Source organism: Sminthopsis crassicaudata, chromosome 4 (assembly GCF_048593235.1).
Source record: "Sminthopsis crassicaudata isolate SCR6 chromosome 4, ASM4859323v1, whole genome shotgun sequence".
NCBI lineage: Eukaryota > Metazoa > Chordata > Mammalia > Dasyuromorphia > Dasyuridae > Sminthopsis > Sminthopsis crassicaudata.
In genome coordinates, this window is record NC_133620.1 from 211,851,432 (window position 1) to 211,869,379 (window position 17,948).

General features: G+C 35.5%; 1 protein-coding gene across 8 annotated transcripts in view; it reads right to left on the bottom strand.

Moving 5' to 3' along the window:
• Positions 1 to 210: 210 nt before the first annotated feature.
• Positions 211 to 17,948, bottom strand: part of FUT9 (fucosyltransferase 9) — a 245,579-nt gene continuing 227,841 nt past the window's right edge. For 4 of the 8 annotated variants that reach the window (XM_074310271.1, XM_074310266.1, XM_074310268.1 and 1 more), the window contains one exon: positions 211 to 2,269. In XM_074310271.1, coding sequence (XP_074166372.1) covers positions 1,182 to 2,261 — 1,080 coding nt within the window. In that variant the 5' untranslated portion in view covers positions 2,262 to 2,269 and the 3' untranslated portion in view covers positions 211 to 1,181. Of the gene's footprint in view, positions 2,270 to 8,531; positions 8,916 to 10,280; positions 10,427 to 17,948 lie in introns of those variants that run through there. The other 4 variants (XM_074310272.1, XM_074310264.1, XM_074310267.1 and 1 more) reach the window with 4 other exon arrangements.

Below are 17,948 nucleotides of genomic sequence, written 5' to 3' on the forward strand. Positions count from 1 at the left end.
TAACCTTGAAGATAATGTACCATGTAAAATGATCACATTTGACTTCTGTTTCTCAGGCATCTCTATAGTTCTGTAAAGCACTTAGGAACTATGGCCACAAATATCACATACAGAAAGAATACTTGAATGAAGCATGGAAGAATTTTGCTCAGATATTTAGGCTTATTCATAATGAAGATGATGCCCATTCAAATAAATTAACTATATTCATTCATATCTTTAATTTTATTCAGATATTATTAACATATGCTATTACAGCAAAAATATGTTGGTTTGTATGTAAATTTTTTACATTAAGATAACATAATTATTATTATTATTGGCATGTCTTCTATATGCCTTTTTTCTGCTGGGGGGAAAAATTACCTTTTTTATTGTAATTGTTTTATCAAGGTGGAAACAAAAAGTTAATAAAAATGCTATTTCTTGGACCACAAGAATGTGAATGAATAAGTTTTTCACAGTATTCCAAAATTTTATCTGAAAATAATGAGAGTAAAAATATATAGTTGAAAAGTTATCATAATGAAATAAATGGTAGGTCAGTTAGCTTTCTGGAAAACACACTAGTATTCTTTTAGAGTTTGTTCTTTTTCCCTTTTTAATGCATTAATGACTCTGCCTTCACAAATATAGTATGTAAATTAAGATGAAGAGAGAGACAACTATGCCCTTTGTTAAACTTGGGAATAAAAAAAAATAATAATTTTAATTCAATTGTGACATACTCCTTCCTTGTTACATCGTGGAAAAATTAAGCTACAGAGGAAAGAATTAAGTGGAAATTCTCCATGATACTATAATCTAGGCCTTCATTTTCCAACTAGATCAAGCAGCTGATCAAAGTAGAACCACAACAATCAAATAACAAATTTACATTTCTGACAACCTAACCCAAATGTGGAAAAAAAAAACCCCAACATTGATTAAAAATGATAGTAAACAATAAATTATGCTTCAGTGCAGATAATTAGGTATATACAGTATAATTTAAAATCGAGTGCTGAAGACTGCTGATGTTGATCTCTTAAAACTCTGACAAAATATAAATAAGGTACCCAAGAGAGGATGGTTGAGTCAGCTGTGGTACAGAACACAGACTGATGTCTCTCTTTTTATTATCACAGCTTGAAATAGATTCCATCAGAATCTTGTAGTTTGTGTGCAAGAGATGGCAAATGTTAATTCCAAAACCATTTCTCTAGATTGCCAACAGACTTGTACTCTTGGTGTCTCTTCACATGGTCACAAGCAGAGCATGCATGTGTTTCCCAGAACCGTGGCAGATTCACTGTGAAGCTCTTCCTCCAGTTAAAGTAACTGAGGTATAATTTATCATTTCTGTCTAGCTCCTTAAGATATTTGGCTAGCTCACTGGCAGAACTGTAATCTTCCACATGAATGAAGGAATCCCCTGGGATAAAATTCTCATAGTTTTCCCTAGATGGACCAAGCACAACAGGTACTGTACCAGCCAGAAATGCATTGTAGAGTTTTTCAGTAATGTAATCTTTGTGGATTGAGTTTTCAAAGGAAAGGTAAAATTTACAAGTAGATATGGTAGGAATCAAACTTTTATCATTCACATATTCTCCAAATGCTTGTCCATAAGTATGAATTTCAATGCTTTTACTCAGCTCACTGTAATACTTGACTCTTGCATGCTCAGGATTCCAGTTACTGACAACCCAGCACACTAGCTTCTTCTTGCTTGGCACTTCAAACACAATGGAGTTTGTGCTTACTGTCATGAAGCCATAAGGCACTTGTATATCTGAGTCTCGGCGATAGGTCAGAGTTAGGTTGAAGAGATGTTCAATACCACTTTTCTGGGGTGTGTGGGTGGGGGATTCCAAGTTCATCCAAATCCATTTCTGGAAAGGTGGCCGAGCTTGCTGGGGTAAATTAGTGAGATCCCAACTGATGTCTCGGTGGTGAATCAAAACAGCATGGGATTTGTTGTAAAGGGCTCGATCAGTGGTAAGACGGCACCCATGGATGTTAAACATTGCTTGACAGGATGAAAGGTCAAATGTCTGCCCGAAAGGCCATACCCAAATCAATATGATAGTTTCATTCAAATCATCAGTTTTGCTGGAAAAGAAATTTTTCATTTTCAGGACAGAGCTGGTTGTCTCTATGGGGCCAAGGATCCAGCTGTTGGTGGGCTTGATGTAAATGAGCAAGCATGCCATGAAACAACCCAGGATAATACAGGTGATTAAAAATGGGCGAAAAATTCCTTTGGATGTCGATGTCATAATTTTTTCTGTAAAAGAGACAAAGAAAGGAAATAAAAGAAAAAATTCAGATCAATGAATTATGATTATGTATCCCTAAAAATGTATTTGATTAAAAAATAACTGCTTTGGACTGCTAGTTGGTGCAGTGGATAGAGCATCAGCCCTGAAGTCAGGAGGACCTGAGTTCAAATCTGGTCTCAGATACTTAACACTTCCTAGCTGTGTAACCCTGGGCAAGTCACTTAACCCCAATCATGTCAGCAAAAACAAACAAACTAACAAACAAACAAACAAAAAAAAAAAAGAAAAGAAAAGAAAAGAAAGAAGAAAAGAAAATACAAATGACTTTTTAAGCGTCATCAAAACATACAGAATAAGGGTTATTAATCTTGAGTCTACCACTCCAAGGAGTCCATGCCTAGATTTCAGGGGGTCCATGAACTTGGATGATGAAAAAAAAATCTTCATTTTCATTAACCTCTAAAATCTAGCATTTCTTTCTTTCATGAATGTAGACAACAAGATATTATTTTCAGGAGAGATTCATAGGTTTTACCAGTGCAAGAGGCCTGTGAGACACAAAAAAGTTAAGAACGTCGGATATAACTACTAACATAAATTAGCCCTAGCCTTATTTTTAGCAAGAGTATGTTTTTTTTTTTCCCCATTAGTTTTCCCCACCTCAGTTCAAAGTCAAAATCTAACTTATCTCTCCTAGTTTCATTTCAAGCCCAAATTCAATATTTCAGCGATCTCTTTGAGAATTTTATCTTCCAAGTATAGAAACTACGGGGATTTGAGGATGGTAGTGATGGATGACAGTGGATATCATATACCTAGAGTTGGAAGGCACCTTGGAGTTCACCTAGTCCCACCTTCTCATTTTACAGAGAGTTTAAATAACTTGTCCAAAGTCTCAGAGGTGGCAAGTGGGAGAGCCAGGATTTGAAGGTCCTCTGACTTCAAATCTATCATTCTTTCCAGGCATCCTCACTAGTTTGGTACAGTTTAGGGGAGAGGCAGCCATTGATCCTTTTTAACTTGGAGTCTGTGTACTTTTTCTTTAAAATTAATAATTATATTTCATAATTGATTACTTTTATAATCTTATATATTTCTTTTCATGAATTTTGATGTATTATTCTGTGAAGAGATCTATAGGTTTCAATAAATAATGTAATATAGTATTATTGTATAGTACTATAATATATTGTCATACAATAATACAATAACAGACTAATAAAGAATTACAGCTGGAAAGACAAGGCCTAGTCTTGAGTTATTTGAAATCACTGACCTGGGATTCAATAGTTTAAACTATTCCTAAAATTTTGTATAAGTCTTACAAATTTACTGTCATTCATCAAAAGGAATAGATGTAGGAAAAACACTAGCCATCACAGTAACAAATAAGGAGGTTAGTATACTTGGAGGCAGAGAATACTGGGTTCAAATCCTGACTCATATATACTAACTGTGTAATCATGGTTCAATTACCAAAACTGAATCTCAAATTACTCAGCTTTAAAATGAAGAAAATAATTCTCATAGAATTTGCCTGACATGATTGTTTTAACATGTATGGGACTACCTGCCATCTAGGGGAGGGAGTGAAGGGAAGGGGGGGAAAAGTTGGAACAGAAGTTTTTGCAATAAAAAAGTTTTGTCAATAAAAAGCTATAATAGTAATAATAATGATAAAAGAAATAAACTGAAGTACTCTTCTGCTAAAAGTAGCAATGGAATTGTTTTTCTATTAAAAAAAGAAAATAGAGGAATGAAAAGTAGGAATTAAGGCTGCCAGGAAAAATATCAATGATCTCAGATATGCAGATAAACTGATAACAGAAAGTAAAAAAGAATTGAGAAATCTCTTGATGAGAGTGAGAGATGATAGTGTATTGGCTTGAAGTTTAAAATTAAAAAAACCCTAAGATTTTAGCAAATGCTTCCATCACTTCCTAGTAAATGGAGGCGGAAGAAATGGAAATGGTATTATATTTTATATCATTGGGCTCAAAAAAAATCAGATGCTCCTTGTTAGGAAAGCTATCTGGACAGTACACTAAAAAGCAGATATCACCTGGCTGATAAGGTTCTGAATAATCAAAACTATTGTTTTTCTAGTCACCATGTATGAAAATTGGACTATAAGGAAAGTTGAGTATCTGCAGAATCAACATTTTCAAATTGTGGAGTTGGAGAAGAGAATCTCTTGGACATCAAAGAGATCAAATCATTCAATACTTAGAGAAATTCATTTAAACTATTTACTGGGTAAGTAGGTGGCCCTGTGGATACAGTGTTAAGCCTGACATTAAATCCTGAGTTCAAACCTAGTGTCAGATACTAGATATAAACCTTGACATGTCAAGTTTGTTTCAGTTCTTCATCTGTAAAAAAAATATATCTAGAGAAAGAAGTGGCAAACCACTACTATACCATTGTCCAGAAAACCCCAAAACGAGGTCACAAAGACTCTAGCAAGACTGAAAACAACCAAACAGCAAAATTCACTGGAAGATCAAATATGGAAACTTAAATAGTTTGGCTAAATGAGAAGAGAGGACTCAATGGAAAAGATTCTGATGTTGGGAAATACTGAAGGCAAAAGGAAAAGGGAATAGAAGAGAACAAGATGGATTGTGTTGTGGAAACAGTAAACATGAACTTGGATAGACTTTGAGAGATAATGAAGGATAGACAGATATAATCTGTGAAGTTGTAAAGGTTGGACATTATTAAACAACAACAAAACAGCATGTCTACCTTTCTAATTATTTTAGGTTATTTCCTTTCACCCATTCTAATAGGCTTGCTATTTGTTTCTTATATATGCCCATCCTCCAGTTTCTATTCTTTTGAATAAGCAGTGCCTGTTACTTAAGCTTGGTATAGTAGGACTCCTCATTTCTCAAATATATAGAGAACTGAATCAGATGTATTAAAAAAAAACTAGTCATTTGCCAATTTATAAATGGTCAAAGGATGTGAACAGGCCACTTTCAGACCAAAAAAAAAAAAAAAATCAAAGTTAACTATAGTCATGAAAACATATTCTAAATCATTACTGATCAGAGAAATGCAAATTTAAATAACTCTGAGGTACCACCTCACACCTATCAGAGTGGCTAATATGACATAAAAGAAAAATGTTGGATATTGTAGGGGATGTGAGAAAACTGGAACACTAATACACTATAGGTAGAGTTGTAAGCCATTCTGGAAAGCAATTTGGAACTACGCCCATAGGGCAACCAAACTGTACATATTTTTTGATACAGCAATACCACTGCACTGCTAGGTCTATATCTCAAAGACATTAACAAAAAAAAAAAAAAAAAAAAAAAGGAAAAGGACCTACCTGTACAAAAATATTTAAAACAGTTCTTTTTGTAATGGGTAAGTATTAAAAATGAGAGGAATCCACATAATTGGGAAATGGCTAGATAAGCTGTGGTAATTAATTGTAAGGGAATTATACTATTAAAAATGATGAGCAAGATGATTTCTGAAAAACCTGAAAGGCTTACATGAACTGATGCATAGTGAAATGAACAGAACCAGGAGAACATTGTATATAGTAACAGCAATATTGTTTAATGAAGAAATGTGAATGATTTAGCTATTCTCAGCAATACAATGATCCAAGACTATCTCAAAGGACTAATATTGAAGTATACTATCCTGCCTCCATAGAAAGAACTGATATTGATTAAATACAGACTGAAGCATGCTGTGTTTTTTTTTCATTCTTAGAATGGAACTTAGAATAATATAAATAGTTTTCTGAATAAGATCATAGCAGAAGTTTATCCTAAATAGATATGCTGTTCTCCCTCCTTCCCTCATTAGCAGAATCATCCTAGACTCTTCCCTCTCCTTTCTATTCAATAATTTAATAATCAAGTTTTTTTTAACTTATATAGCAACCAGGTTGAAGGGAAGGAAGGAAAGAAGAAAGGAATGGAGGAAAGGAAGGAAGGAAGGAAGGAAGGAAGGAAGGAAGGAAGGAAGGAAGGAAGGAAGGAAGGAAGGAAGGAAGGAAGGAAGGAAGGAAGGAAGGAAGGAAGAAAGGAAGGTAGGAAGGAAGGAAGGAAGGAAGGAAGGAAGGAAGAAAGGAAGGAAGGAAGGAAGGAAGGAAGGAAGGAATGGAAGGAAGGAATGGAAGGAAGGAAGGAATTGAAGGAAAAAAGGAAGGAATGGAAGGAAGGAATAGAAGGAAGGAAGGAAGGAAGGAAGGAAGGAGGAAGGAATAGGAAGGAAAGGAACGGAGAAAGGGAGGGAGGGAAAAGGATGAAGGGAAGGAGAGAAGGTGGAGCGATAGGAGGAAGAGGAAGAGGAGGAAGGAGAGGGAGAAAGGATAGAGAAAGAAAAGAAGGAAGAAAGGGAGGGAAGGAAGAAGGGAGAAAAGGCTTTTTTTTTTTTTTTTTTTTTTTTTTGAACAAGCACTTACTATGTGTCAGGCACTGTACAAAACACTAGAAATAAAAACACAAGCAAAAAGGAATGATAGCCCTAGCCCAAAGGATCCTCCATTTTAATGTGAAAGGAACAGAGAAGATGGGGAAGGAAAGAAGAGGAGCTGGGAGGGGCAAGTATAAAAGTTCAGATCTTCAGGAGGGTAAATAACAAGAGAAGTGAACATTAATAGCTTGGGTACTGATGCCAACTGGGCAGTAACTCACTAATTAGAGGGAATACATACAAGATAAGTACACATATATGTAAGGTAATTTCAGAGAGGAAGGTCAGAGAGGACGGTGTTAACATTTGGAAAGACTGGGAAAGACTCCTTATATAAGGTGGGATTTGGGTTGAATCTAGAAGCCAGGAAAAGCAAGAGGGAGATGGATTGAATCTGCCAATTGAAGTTCCTCCTACAAATAATATAGAGAATTCAAAGCAATTTACTTAGTTTATTATAATAGAGAGAGTACTAAACTTGTAGCCAAGAGCCTTAGATTCAGTACAGGCTTAGGTTGGAAACAACAACAACAACAACAACAAAAACCCAACCACCACCACCACCACCACCACCACCACCACCACCACCACCACCACCACAACAACAGTATGACATGAGGATGAAAAATTTTCTTATATCCTTTCTGAGACAGTATCCTTAGCTACAAAAATAGGAATTAAAAATCCTGGAATTTATTATTTCTCATGTTGTAGCAAAAAATCCCCTCCTAATTCATAGTTCACTTAAAGTTTCAGCTCAAATTCTACTAGTTTTTTCTCATCAACCAATTGTTAATTTATTAGTGCACTTCCTAAACCCAATTTACTTGATATAAATGTTGTATTTACTTATCTGTATCCACTGTCTCTCTATTCTTATTCATAATGATGCTGCTACTGATGGTACTGACAAAGGTAATGATATCTTTGCCCAGAACCTATAGATTGCATAGTAGAGTGTCTGGTGAACTTTCAAATACAATATAAATATAAGCTATTATTTAGAGAATTAAATAGAAATAGAAAGGGAAAAGCATTTACTAAGCACCTTCTATATGCCAGCTCGAATTTGTTTGAGCCTTAATGGCTTAATTTTCTGATATCAGAGCAGTGAAAGCATTAACATTAATAAGTCTTAACATTTTCCTTAATGTTTTACAGGATCACAGCTCTCACATTTCATTTTAATTTTTCTAGACTGCAATTTTTTTGTATCTTGGAATCCTAAAGGTAAAATCACTTCCTTAGGTTTACCTTAAGTTTTATAAATCATCAGCTAGTCCATTCCATTTCACACATAAGGAAAATAAATTTCATAAAGGTGAAATGAGTTGCTCAAGATCACTCAGATAATTAATAGCAATTAATACAAGTCTAAATCCTCTGATTTGATCTTAGGTTTCTTCTTCTGCACTCCTGTCTGAAGACTTCTCTGTTTTTGCTCTTCCTTTTCAGCACTTTCTTCAAATATCTACTTCAATGATCTCAGAAAAGGTTTGAGCCTTACCCTCATTTGGGTTCAAAGACATACCAATTGAAATCAAGAGCTAAAAATTTCTTGGAATACCATCACCATTTCCTGCACCAGAAAATCATTTTCAAAACATGCTAAGTTCATAGAATTAAAAGTAGAATTGACCTCAAAAAAGCCCTCTTGCCCAACCCCCTCATTTTACAGATAAGAAAAGTAAGAATCCTCACATTAAGTGACTTGACCCTTACAATCTCTTATTCTAAAGGAAGACCTTAATTCTTATCTACATGGCATCTACCTTTTAGAGCATTAAAGTTTTTCTCTAGTTTAGTTTATTTCCTAAGTACCTCTGGGTAGTCCTTGAAGGGCTCTCTTACATAAATTGGTACATTTTTTCTTACTCTCCCAAGTCTCATTTCAACTTCCAGTTCCAGGATGACATCTCCTTGGTTCTGATACAGCTCAAATGCCCTCTTCTTTGCTTTCCTCTCAGGTCCCAAACTGTATAAATTGCCTTTGGTCTGTGATCTCTTCCTTCATCTGCTTTGCAAACTCCAAAGCTCTTTTCTTTGGACACATTGAATATTCAGTCTTTGAAACTCACTTTTCAGCTGGGGGGACATGATCTACTTCTTTCCCATTTATCTCCCCTTTTGCTCTCTCCTCTCTTTGCACTCCCTCTGAAACTCCCAGCCTCTATAGCTTTTTATTCACCTCAGCAGTTTTATTTACCTGCCTCTGCTGTGCTTAAAGCAATCAGATTTGGCAGCAGGCCCCAAGTAATCTGGCCCATGTACCACACAAAGACAATGTGGCTGTACTTGATGCAAGGTACAGATGGAATGTTTCCTTATGGTGATTTTCCAGGGCCTACTTTCTGACTTTCATTTAACTGTCCGTGAACTTTGCTTTTACACACAAAAGTTATGGCCTTGCTGCCACATCCATATACTAGAATCAACCAGGGAGGCACTTCATTTTTGAAACATGTCTGAGAGGACAAAGAAGAGAGCATGATTTTCTCTCTCACCTCTTGGGAGTACAAGTTATTTGTACTTCTGAAAATAAAGGGATTAAAATTTCCCTGAAGTCAAAGTAAGTAACAATGAATGCCCCAGGGAATTTTGCCTTCTATCTCCCACCACTAGGCAGATGTAATCTTTGAGGAGGTCCTTTTATGAACCTTTAAAAAAAAAAAAAAACAGAGCTAAAACAGGTCCATCCTATTTGAAACTCATTGGATTCCTTTCAACTACATTAACAAAAGTTCCATCTTATGAACCATACTGGACTGCTTGGGGCACCTCCAATCAGTCCATAGTTGTATTCATTTTATAATGAAGATTCTACTACTATTAACTCAGCATCAAGATTTATTACCACAAGCAGCTTTCATTATAGTCTGGTCTGCTCCCTTGGTCTCGGTCCCATTATAGGCAATCTCTGATCTTTGTTTTTTAAAGTATTATCTATATTGGAATATGTTCTTCTATTTTCCAGGAACAGAATATGCTGTGTTCTTCTCACTAATTTCCATAATCACTCCTGTTTTTATTGAATTTCCTCTTGTATGAACTGTTTGCACTTCGCAGTGTGATGCCTAATTCCCGTACATATCACCCTGTATTCTTAATCACTATATTACAAGAGTCAAAGGGAACTAAGATTCCATCTATCCCAATCCATGAACATTAGTGCATCTGTGATCTCACCAATTTGAACTTCAAAATCATACTCCATCTATGTGTACACCTCCTGTGGGACTTTTATCTGCATTTTCTCACAAATGCATTGGAGGGTCCAGCCAAAGTCTTGGAGGCCCTCCTTGTTTTCTGTCATATATCAAGTGAAGCACTCTCTTGTTCATGTCATCACTCACAAACCAACTCCTGTTCATATTTGGAGTCCTTTAACTATATGTTTGTATTATTATTGATTATATGGTACAGTTGGCTTCCAAGCACTCCTCCTTTACCCTCTGTGTCAAACACATTTTTTATTTTTTAAAAGCAGTTATTGGTGTACACTTCAACCCAGAAAACAAAAACACTACAAATCAATCCTGTTCAGAACAAAGTATTTCCTCTATATCATACCTGGGAACAGTTCAACCAGCCTCCTTGAAAACCTTCACTTAGGGGAACTTACTTCCTTGGAAGAATATCTGTTCACCTTCAGAAATGCTCTAAATCATGAGAAGATTGTCTTAGTATCAACTTCTAATTCAATTCTTTGCACTTTCTATCTACAGCTCCTTATAAATCTAATGCCATGTGCTTGAGGTGGAACTCCTGCTATTGTGTCAACTTCATAGTCTTCACCCAAACCAAATTATTCTCTATTTACTGCACTATAGCTTTCTCAAAAACAAAAGGTCAAAGCCCTAAAGTCTTTAAAAAGCTTTACCTGATTTATTTATTAACCACAGTTCTAGCAGAATATTCAACACTTAAAAATTAGCAGATACTTGTTGGTTAATAGATTGATTAATTTAAACCTAGAAGAAAGTGCTAAACATTTTTGTCCTCACTTATACTGATATGAATTATTATCATCAACTCTTAGAAAGGAGAGTATGGTTTCTAGCAAGCCTTAATGGTACTTCACTCATTCATGCATTGAATTTTCTTCAGTAAATGAGATAACATTTATAAATCATTTAGCAGATAGTGTCTGGCTTATAGTAGGTGCTTCATAAATGCTTGTTCTTACATTACTGTTTAATTCTGTTTAATAGCAGCTTATATTTATATGCTATTTATAAATTTACCAGACATTCCAGTATGCAATCTCAGTCAAAGACATCATGGTCACGATTATCATCATAAATGAGAATGGGAGATAATGCATACTGATAAGTATATACAAAATACATAAAAAGTAAATTGAGTTCAGGATGAGCTATACTATACTACACTATATAAACATATGGAAAAATAAGGAGAATTAATAGGATTTGAGCTGAGATTTTAAAGGAACTATGAATTCCTAGGGTCTCTTTTCCCATTACAAGAGAAACAAGAAATGCCAGGGTAATTTTCCCTATGAAGTATCAATTCTGATGGATGTGGCTCTTTCCAACAATGAGATGACTCAAATCAATTCCAATAATCTTGTGATGAAGAGAGCCATCTACACAAGAGAGAAGACTAACTGAGTGAGCATTTTCTCTCTGTTGTTTGCTTGCATTTTGTTTTTTCTCAATTTTTTTCCTTCTTGATCCAATTTTTCTTGTGTAACAAGGTAACTGTATGGATTTAACATTATATATATATTTTTCCCCTGAGGCAATTGGGGTTAAGTGACTTCCCCAGGGTCACACAGCTAGGAAGTGTTAAGTGTCTGAGGTCAAATTTGAACCCAGGTCCTTCTGACTTCAGGGTTGGTGCTCTATCCACTGCACCATCTAGCTGCCCCTGATTTAACATATATTTTAAGAAATTTTACTTAATTGGATTGCCTATCATCTAGGGGAGGGAGTGGGGGAAAAGAGGGGAAAATTTCAAACACAAGGTTTTGCAAGGGTCAATGTTGAAAAATTACCCATGCATATGTTGTATAAATAAATAGCTTTAATAAAAATAAACAAATAAAACCCTAAAAAAGAAAGAATGAAGTAAACTTTTTGAACCTCATGTAATACTAGTTGTGTGATCATGAGCAAATTAACTATAAAATGAATTAGAAGGAAATGATAAACCACTCTAGTACCTTTGCAAAGAAAACCCCAAATGGGATCATGAAGAATGGTATATGACTGAAATAAATGAACAAAGGTTGAACAATAAGTAAATATTTATAAATACATTTGAATGTAACTTAAGTGGCAGAATAGGGGAGTCATCCCTACAATGACTATGAGGAGCCCCCTCCTAAGGCTTTAGATGTGTGTGTGTATTTGTGTGCATGTGTATGAATATTTATAAATAAGAAATTGAGTTCAGTAAACTAACCCCAAGACACAGGAACTAAAGGAATATAGGCAATGTTACAAGGTTCAAATCCTATTTCCTGTGCTTACTCTCTATGTGTTTTTGGACAAGTCCTAATGTTCTTTGGAACTCAAGTTTCCTCATTTGTAAAATAAGAAATTGGATTAGATTGCCTCTGAAGTTCTTTCCAGCTCTAAATTTCTCATTGTACCTTTCTTAGGGTTGAAGGAGGTCCCAGAAACAATCTAATCCAGTACTTATCTAAAAGAGTCACTTCTATGTATATCTCTAACTGACAAATAGTCTTATAGTCTCTGCTTGGAAAGCAATACCTCTCAAGGTAACACATTCCAATTAAGTATAGTCCTAATTGTTGGAAAGTTGGCAAATGCAATCCATTGTTCTTAATTCTAGTTCTGCCCTCTGGAACCAAAGAAAATAAATCTAATCCCTTTTCTTTGACAACCCTTCAGAGGCCACTGGCCTCCTTGAATGGCACTATTAGTCACTTTGACAACTCCCCAAATCCCATTCAAACCACATCTGGGAATGAGGCTCACCCTTCTATTCTATACCTCCTATGACTGGTCAGCTGTACGGATAGGAAGAATAAGAGATTTATATAGCTCTCCCCTCTTTACACCACCCATCTCTAAATCTAAGAAAATGGCAAAGTATTTCCCCAAGGGGCTCTAGTTTCTGCACCATCAATGAGAACTGAATGAAGTTTAGGGGTCACTTGGAAGGGCATAAGGGGTATAGGTAATAGACACTAACAAAGCACTAGTTTTTTGACTTAGCTCTAATTTTTCTTATCAGTAAGATTGCATTATCTACTTAAGAGGGTAATTGTGAAGAAAGCGTTTTGTAAATGAGGAATTATAAATGGTAAAGTAAATGAATCAATAATCATTTATTGTTGTTGATCACTTGTTTCAATCTTGACTGTCTATGACACTATTTAGATTCTTTTGACAAAGACTAGTTTCTCATTTTATTTTATATTGCTCAGATTCACACAGCTTGTAACTGCCTAAGGATGGTGTGAACTCAGGCCCACTGTGCCACCAAGCTGGCCTAATAATTTATTCAGGACCTACAAAATGTCAGGCTAAGTACTAAGGATACAAATATGAAAAAGACAGCATTTTCCCCTAAGGAGATGACAATCTAATGGGGGAAGACACACAAAAGAAAACTGAATGGGGTGCATGTACCCAAGTTGGAGAAAGGGAATAATTATATCATTGAGAAATCAAAAATCCAAAATGAGTAGAAAATTAGGAGATGTCTCTCTTGTTTCCCCACTCTGGAAAATTGATATCATGTGGCTCCATCCTCCAGTGAGAGGGACAGAGGATACTGATGAAGTGAGAGTACCAAAACTGAATCTTTCAAGATGATGAGAGTTCCTATTGATGAGTTTGCTAGAGGCATGGTGAAGTCTATGAAATCCAAAATGAAGATCACAGAGGTAAAAATAATTACTTGTCACCTACTCATTCCATTGTGACTAGATCACTATCCCAACTTCCCACTCTTCACATTAAGATTTTCCTGTGCTCACTTTCACATAGACTGATGTTTTATGGCTTTATTTGGTGCAGTTTTCCAGAGGATTTAGATTCTGAACAGCAGAAAATGATCTAAATGCTTAAAAATACTCATCATCATAGATTAAATAGTTCTTAAATGTCATCAAAACCAATCTTCTTAATTCACAGATGGGGATACTAAAGCCTAGAGAGACATTTAATAATAAATATGTGATACAATATTAAAACCCAAGTTTTCTGAACTTCAGATCATGTGTTCTGATAACTATAAAATGCTGTTTCTTTGGATTATATTTGATTTACTGCCTAAATGAATCATAGTTGAAAGCAAAACAGACAATAAATAAAAGGTTAATATATGGATTTGCCATTAATTTTATATTTATTAAATATATATTCTGGGTCCTACATGACTAAAAGAGAACTCAACATCTTCTCTCTTACCTTCTCTCATATTTCTTCACCCTTTTAAAGTGTTCTTTTTCTATTATTATTAGTGCTACTATACTTTCACTTATCAAGGTTTTACAATGGGGTATCATCTAAAATTCTTCTTTCTCCTTTACTGCCTCCTGCCCTTTGTAAGCAGTCTCTTGCTAAATAATAAATTCTATCTCCAAAATTCAAAAATGTTTATTTCTCATCTATATTCTTTTCTGGCCACTCACTAAGCCATATTCTGGTTCAGATCCTCAGCACCTCTGTCTGAACTATTGAAGTCACCTATTAGCTGATTTCTTTGAAGGAAAAGACTGGGGCTTATCTTTCTTTGTATCCCTAAGTAGTGCCCCGAACAATACAAGGGTATGCCTGATAGCAGTAAATCCATTTTCTGCTCAACCTCTGTGGTACTCTGTTCCCATACTGGCTACCTTGCTCTTCTGGGAGACTAGTCTACCATACTATGAAGTCCACTCAAATATTGCTGAATCCCTTTCTGAGCCTGGCATATACTAGAAGGCCCTTTGTTGATGCTTACTCCCCACACTTCTCCATTCTCCTCCAGAGTGCTCCAAATACCTGCTATTTTATTCTACTTCTAGTAGTACATAAGCTTTTCATGCCTATCAATTGGAGAATGGCTAAGCAAGCTATGGTATATGGCTGTGATGGAATATTATTGTGCTATAAGAAATCACAAGCAGGATGATTTCAGGATTCAGGGTTCACAAAAATCTGGAAAATCTTACATGAACTGATACAAAGCAGAACCAGGAAAATATTGTACACAATAAAAACAATATCATATGATGAACAACTGTGAATGACTTAGCTATATGTTGATCCAAGATAATCCCAAAGTACTAATGATGATGCATATTATCCATCTCCAGAGGAAAATTTAATATTTCCTGAATACGAACTGAAGATGCTATTTTTTTAAATTTTCTTTCATTTTTTGAGTCTTCTTGTACCAAATGAATAAAATGGAAATGTTTTACATGATTGCACATATATAACCAATATCGAATTGCTTACTATTTCAGAAAGGAAGGAATAGAATTCAAAATTCAAAACTTAAAAAAAAAAAACAAATGTTAAAAAAATTGTTTTAACATGTAATAGGGGGAAAAGAAAATATTATGTATTAAAAAAGAGTAGAGACCTTGTTTTTGTATCCCCAACACACATAGCATAGTGTCTGGCATAATAGAGAAAACAATAAATGTTTCATCTATCTATCTATCTATTCATCATTTATCACTACAAATGAAGTACAAGGAAGAATTCAATTTCAATATATTGTTTCATACTCATTAAGTACACTGTGTTAGGTTGTAGGATACACATACAAAATTTGGACACAATGCAGGCTTTGGCTTTATAGGATTCACAGATTTGGTGAAAGGATCCAACTTATATTTATGTGAAAGGCTCCAACTTACACTTATAACCATAGTGCAAAATGACACAGGATAAAAAAAAATCGAAATGCTATGTAAAATCTGAAGGGGAAGGGGGAAATAGAGGAACAGGAGACATGTTTAGTGAGGAGATGATATTTGAGTTGGACTTTAAAGGTCAGGTAGCTGTGAGGGCGGCGGGAATGCCAGGAACAAAAAGAAATACAAAAGTATGATGGAGAGGGAACTTTTAGAGAAGTTGTATGGAACATTGCAAATAGTCTCATTTGGCTGAAATATGGAGAAATTATAGGGGATTATTAACACAATAATACGGAAAAGATAGAAGAATAATTAGATTGTAAAAGGTCTTGAATGCTAGTGAAAGCTATTTAAATATTATTCAGTCACTAGAAGGTTTTAAACATATTAGAATTGTGCACAAGGAAAATCAATTTGACAGTAGTATGAAAGATGGATGAAGAGGAATTTAAGAACAGAGACAAGAAGATTGGTTAGGATGCTATGGACATGGTCTAGGTGAAGCTGTTCTAGGGTTGACAAAAGGCGAGAGAATAGATACTAGGAAGCCCATCATGACTTGTCCTTTTATAAATAATTAAATGGCCAGTTAATATTATAGAGATGAATGTATATATGTATATAATATATAGAAATTGTATACAATGGGCTCTACAATGACTACATTGTATGTTAGAACTTTCCTTCACAAGAGATCAGGACAAAACAACCAAATAATTGGGAAAAGCTTCTGAATTCCTTAATTGCTTGACATTCCAGTGACCTTTTATGAATGAACTCTAGCCAAATTTGGAGATGCCTAGACCTTTCAAAAATTATAGGGTTAACCTTGATCAGTTGGAGGGCAAGTTGAACAGAAGTCATAGACTCAAGATCTTACTCAGGACTTTCTAACCATCTTACCACCTGGCTTTGCTTAACAGCACACAATATAAACATATGTAAGATATTTCAAAAAGTTTAAATGATGTTTTTAAGAACTTTTCAGATTCTTTTATGTGAAAATAGGATTATTTTAATAATTATTATTATTAAATTGTATTATTATTAAACTGTATTAATGCCAATTATTTTAAAGGGACTCTAAGGATAATAGTTTTTGCCTACGTCCTTTTGAAAATGTTTTTGTTATGGACAATATGTAGTTTGGGATTTTTCTGTGTATTGGGTATTTTAAAAGCAAAATGATTCATATAATATTCAATTTATGGAACATCTACTTGGGTATGTAAGAATTGTGTGAACATTCTGGGATAAATTTCTTATTGTTAAAAGTCTTACAAGAGTGAGCTTGTCCAAGTCACTATCAGTTTGTTAAATTATTTAGGGGCACAGGGACTGAGAATTTCTTAAGACAAATTGCAATTTGTGAAACATGAGGTAAAATATTTAGGTCATTGTAAAAGTGAAAGGAAAAAGAGATTAGATCCTGTAAATTACTTGAGGGAAAGAATGGAAACAGTAAAGGTAAGGGATTGGCACACGGGGCATTGGTCACTGAAATTTTGACTAATCTTATGTTACCTAAGAATATTGCAGTGATTCATGTGCAAGGGCACCAAAGAGGAGATTCATTTGAGACAAGGGGAAACTGCTTTGCAGATGAGGAGGTGAAATGGGCTGGAGAAGAGGAATCTGTAAATTGGGAGGAGATGATAGTGCTACTTCTGCATTTCTGCCTCAAATGCCTCCACCTTCCCTTACCCCAGAAGAGAAGCAGGAAATCCAAAGCCTTGGTGCTCAGGAGGATAAAGAGGGCACCGGCTCCTCCCTGATGGCAAAGAGGTACTGACCACAGCAGGTATGGCACATGTACTCCAACATTTACATCAGGGAAGTCATTGAGGTAGGTGTCTGAGGCCTGTGTGACATGGTGCTGACTAAGTTTGTGGCACTGGCTTGTACTTAATAGCAGGTAACTGGTCAGCGGATGTCCTGTTTGTCATAGGATGAATAGGGCGGTCCAATGGCTAGTTAAAAAAGAGGAAGGACCCTGGTATCAGGCTTTTCCAAAGCATACAGGTGGACTTTACCGAACTGCCATCAGTGGCGTGTCTCAAATACCTGTTGGTTGTAGTGGACCATCTGACCTCATGGGTGGAGGCCATTCCCCTTGCCTGGGCAACTGCCTCAGCAGTTGTAAAAGTACTCCTTGAGCATATCATTCCGGAGTTAGGGCTCGTGGAGCAGGTAGATTTGGACCAAGGCACCCATTTCACAGCTAAGATCCTCTTATTTGTGGCCCAAGCTCTAGAAATATCATGGGACTTACACATCCCATGGCATCCACCTTCATCAGGTAAAGTGGATGGATAAGGAAATTAAACAGCAACTGACTAAATTGGCATTAGAAACACAATTGCTCTGGACCAAGTGCCTTCCCCTTGCCT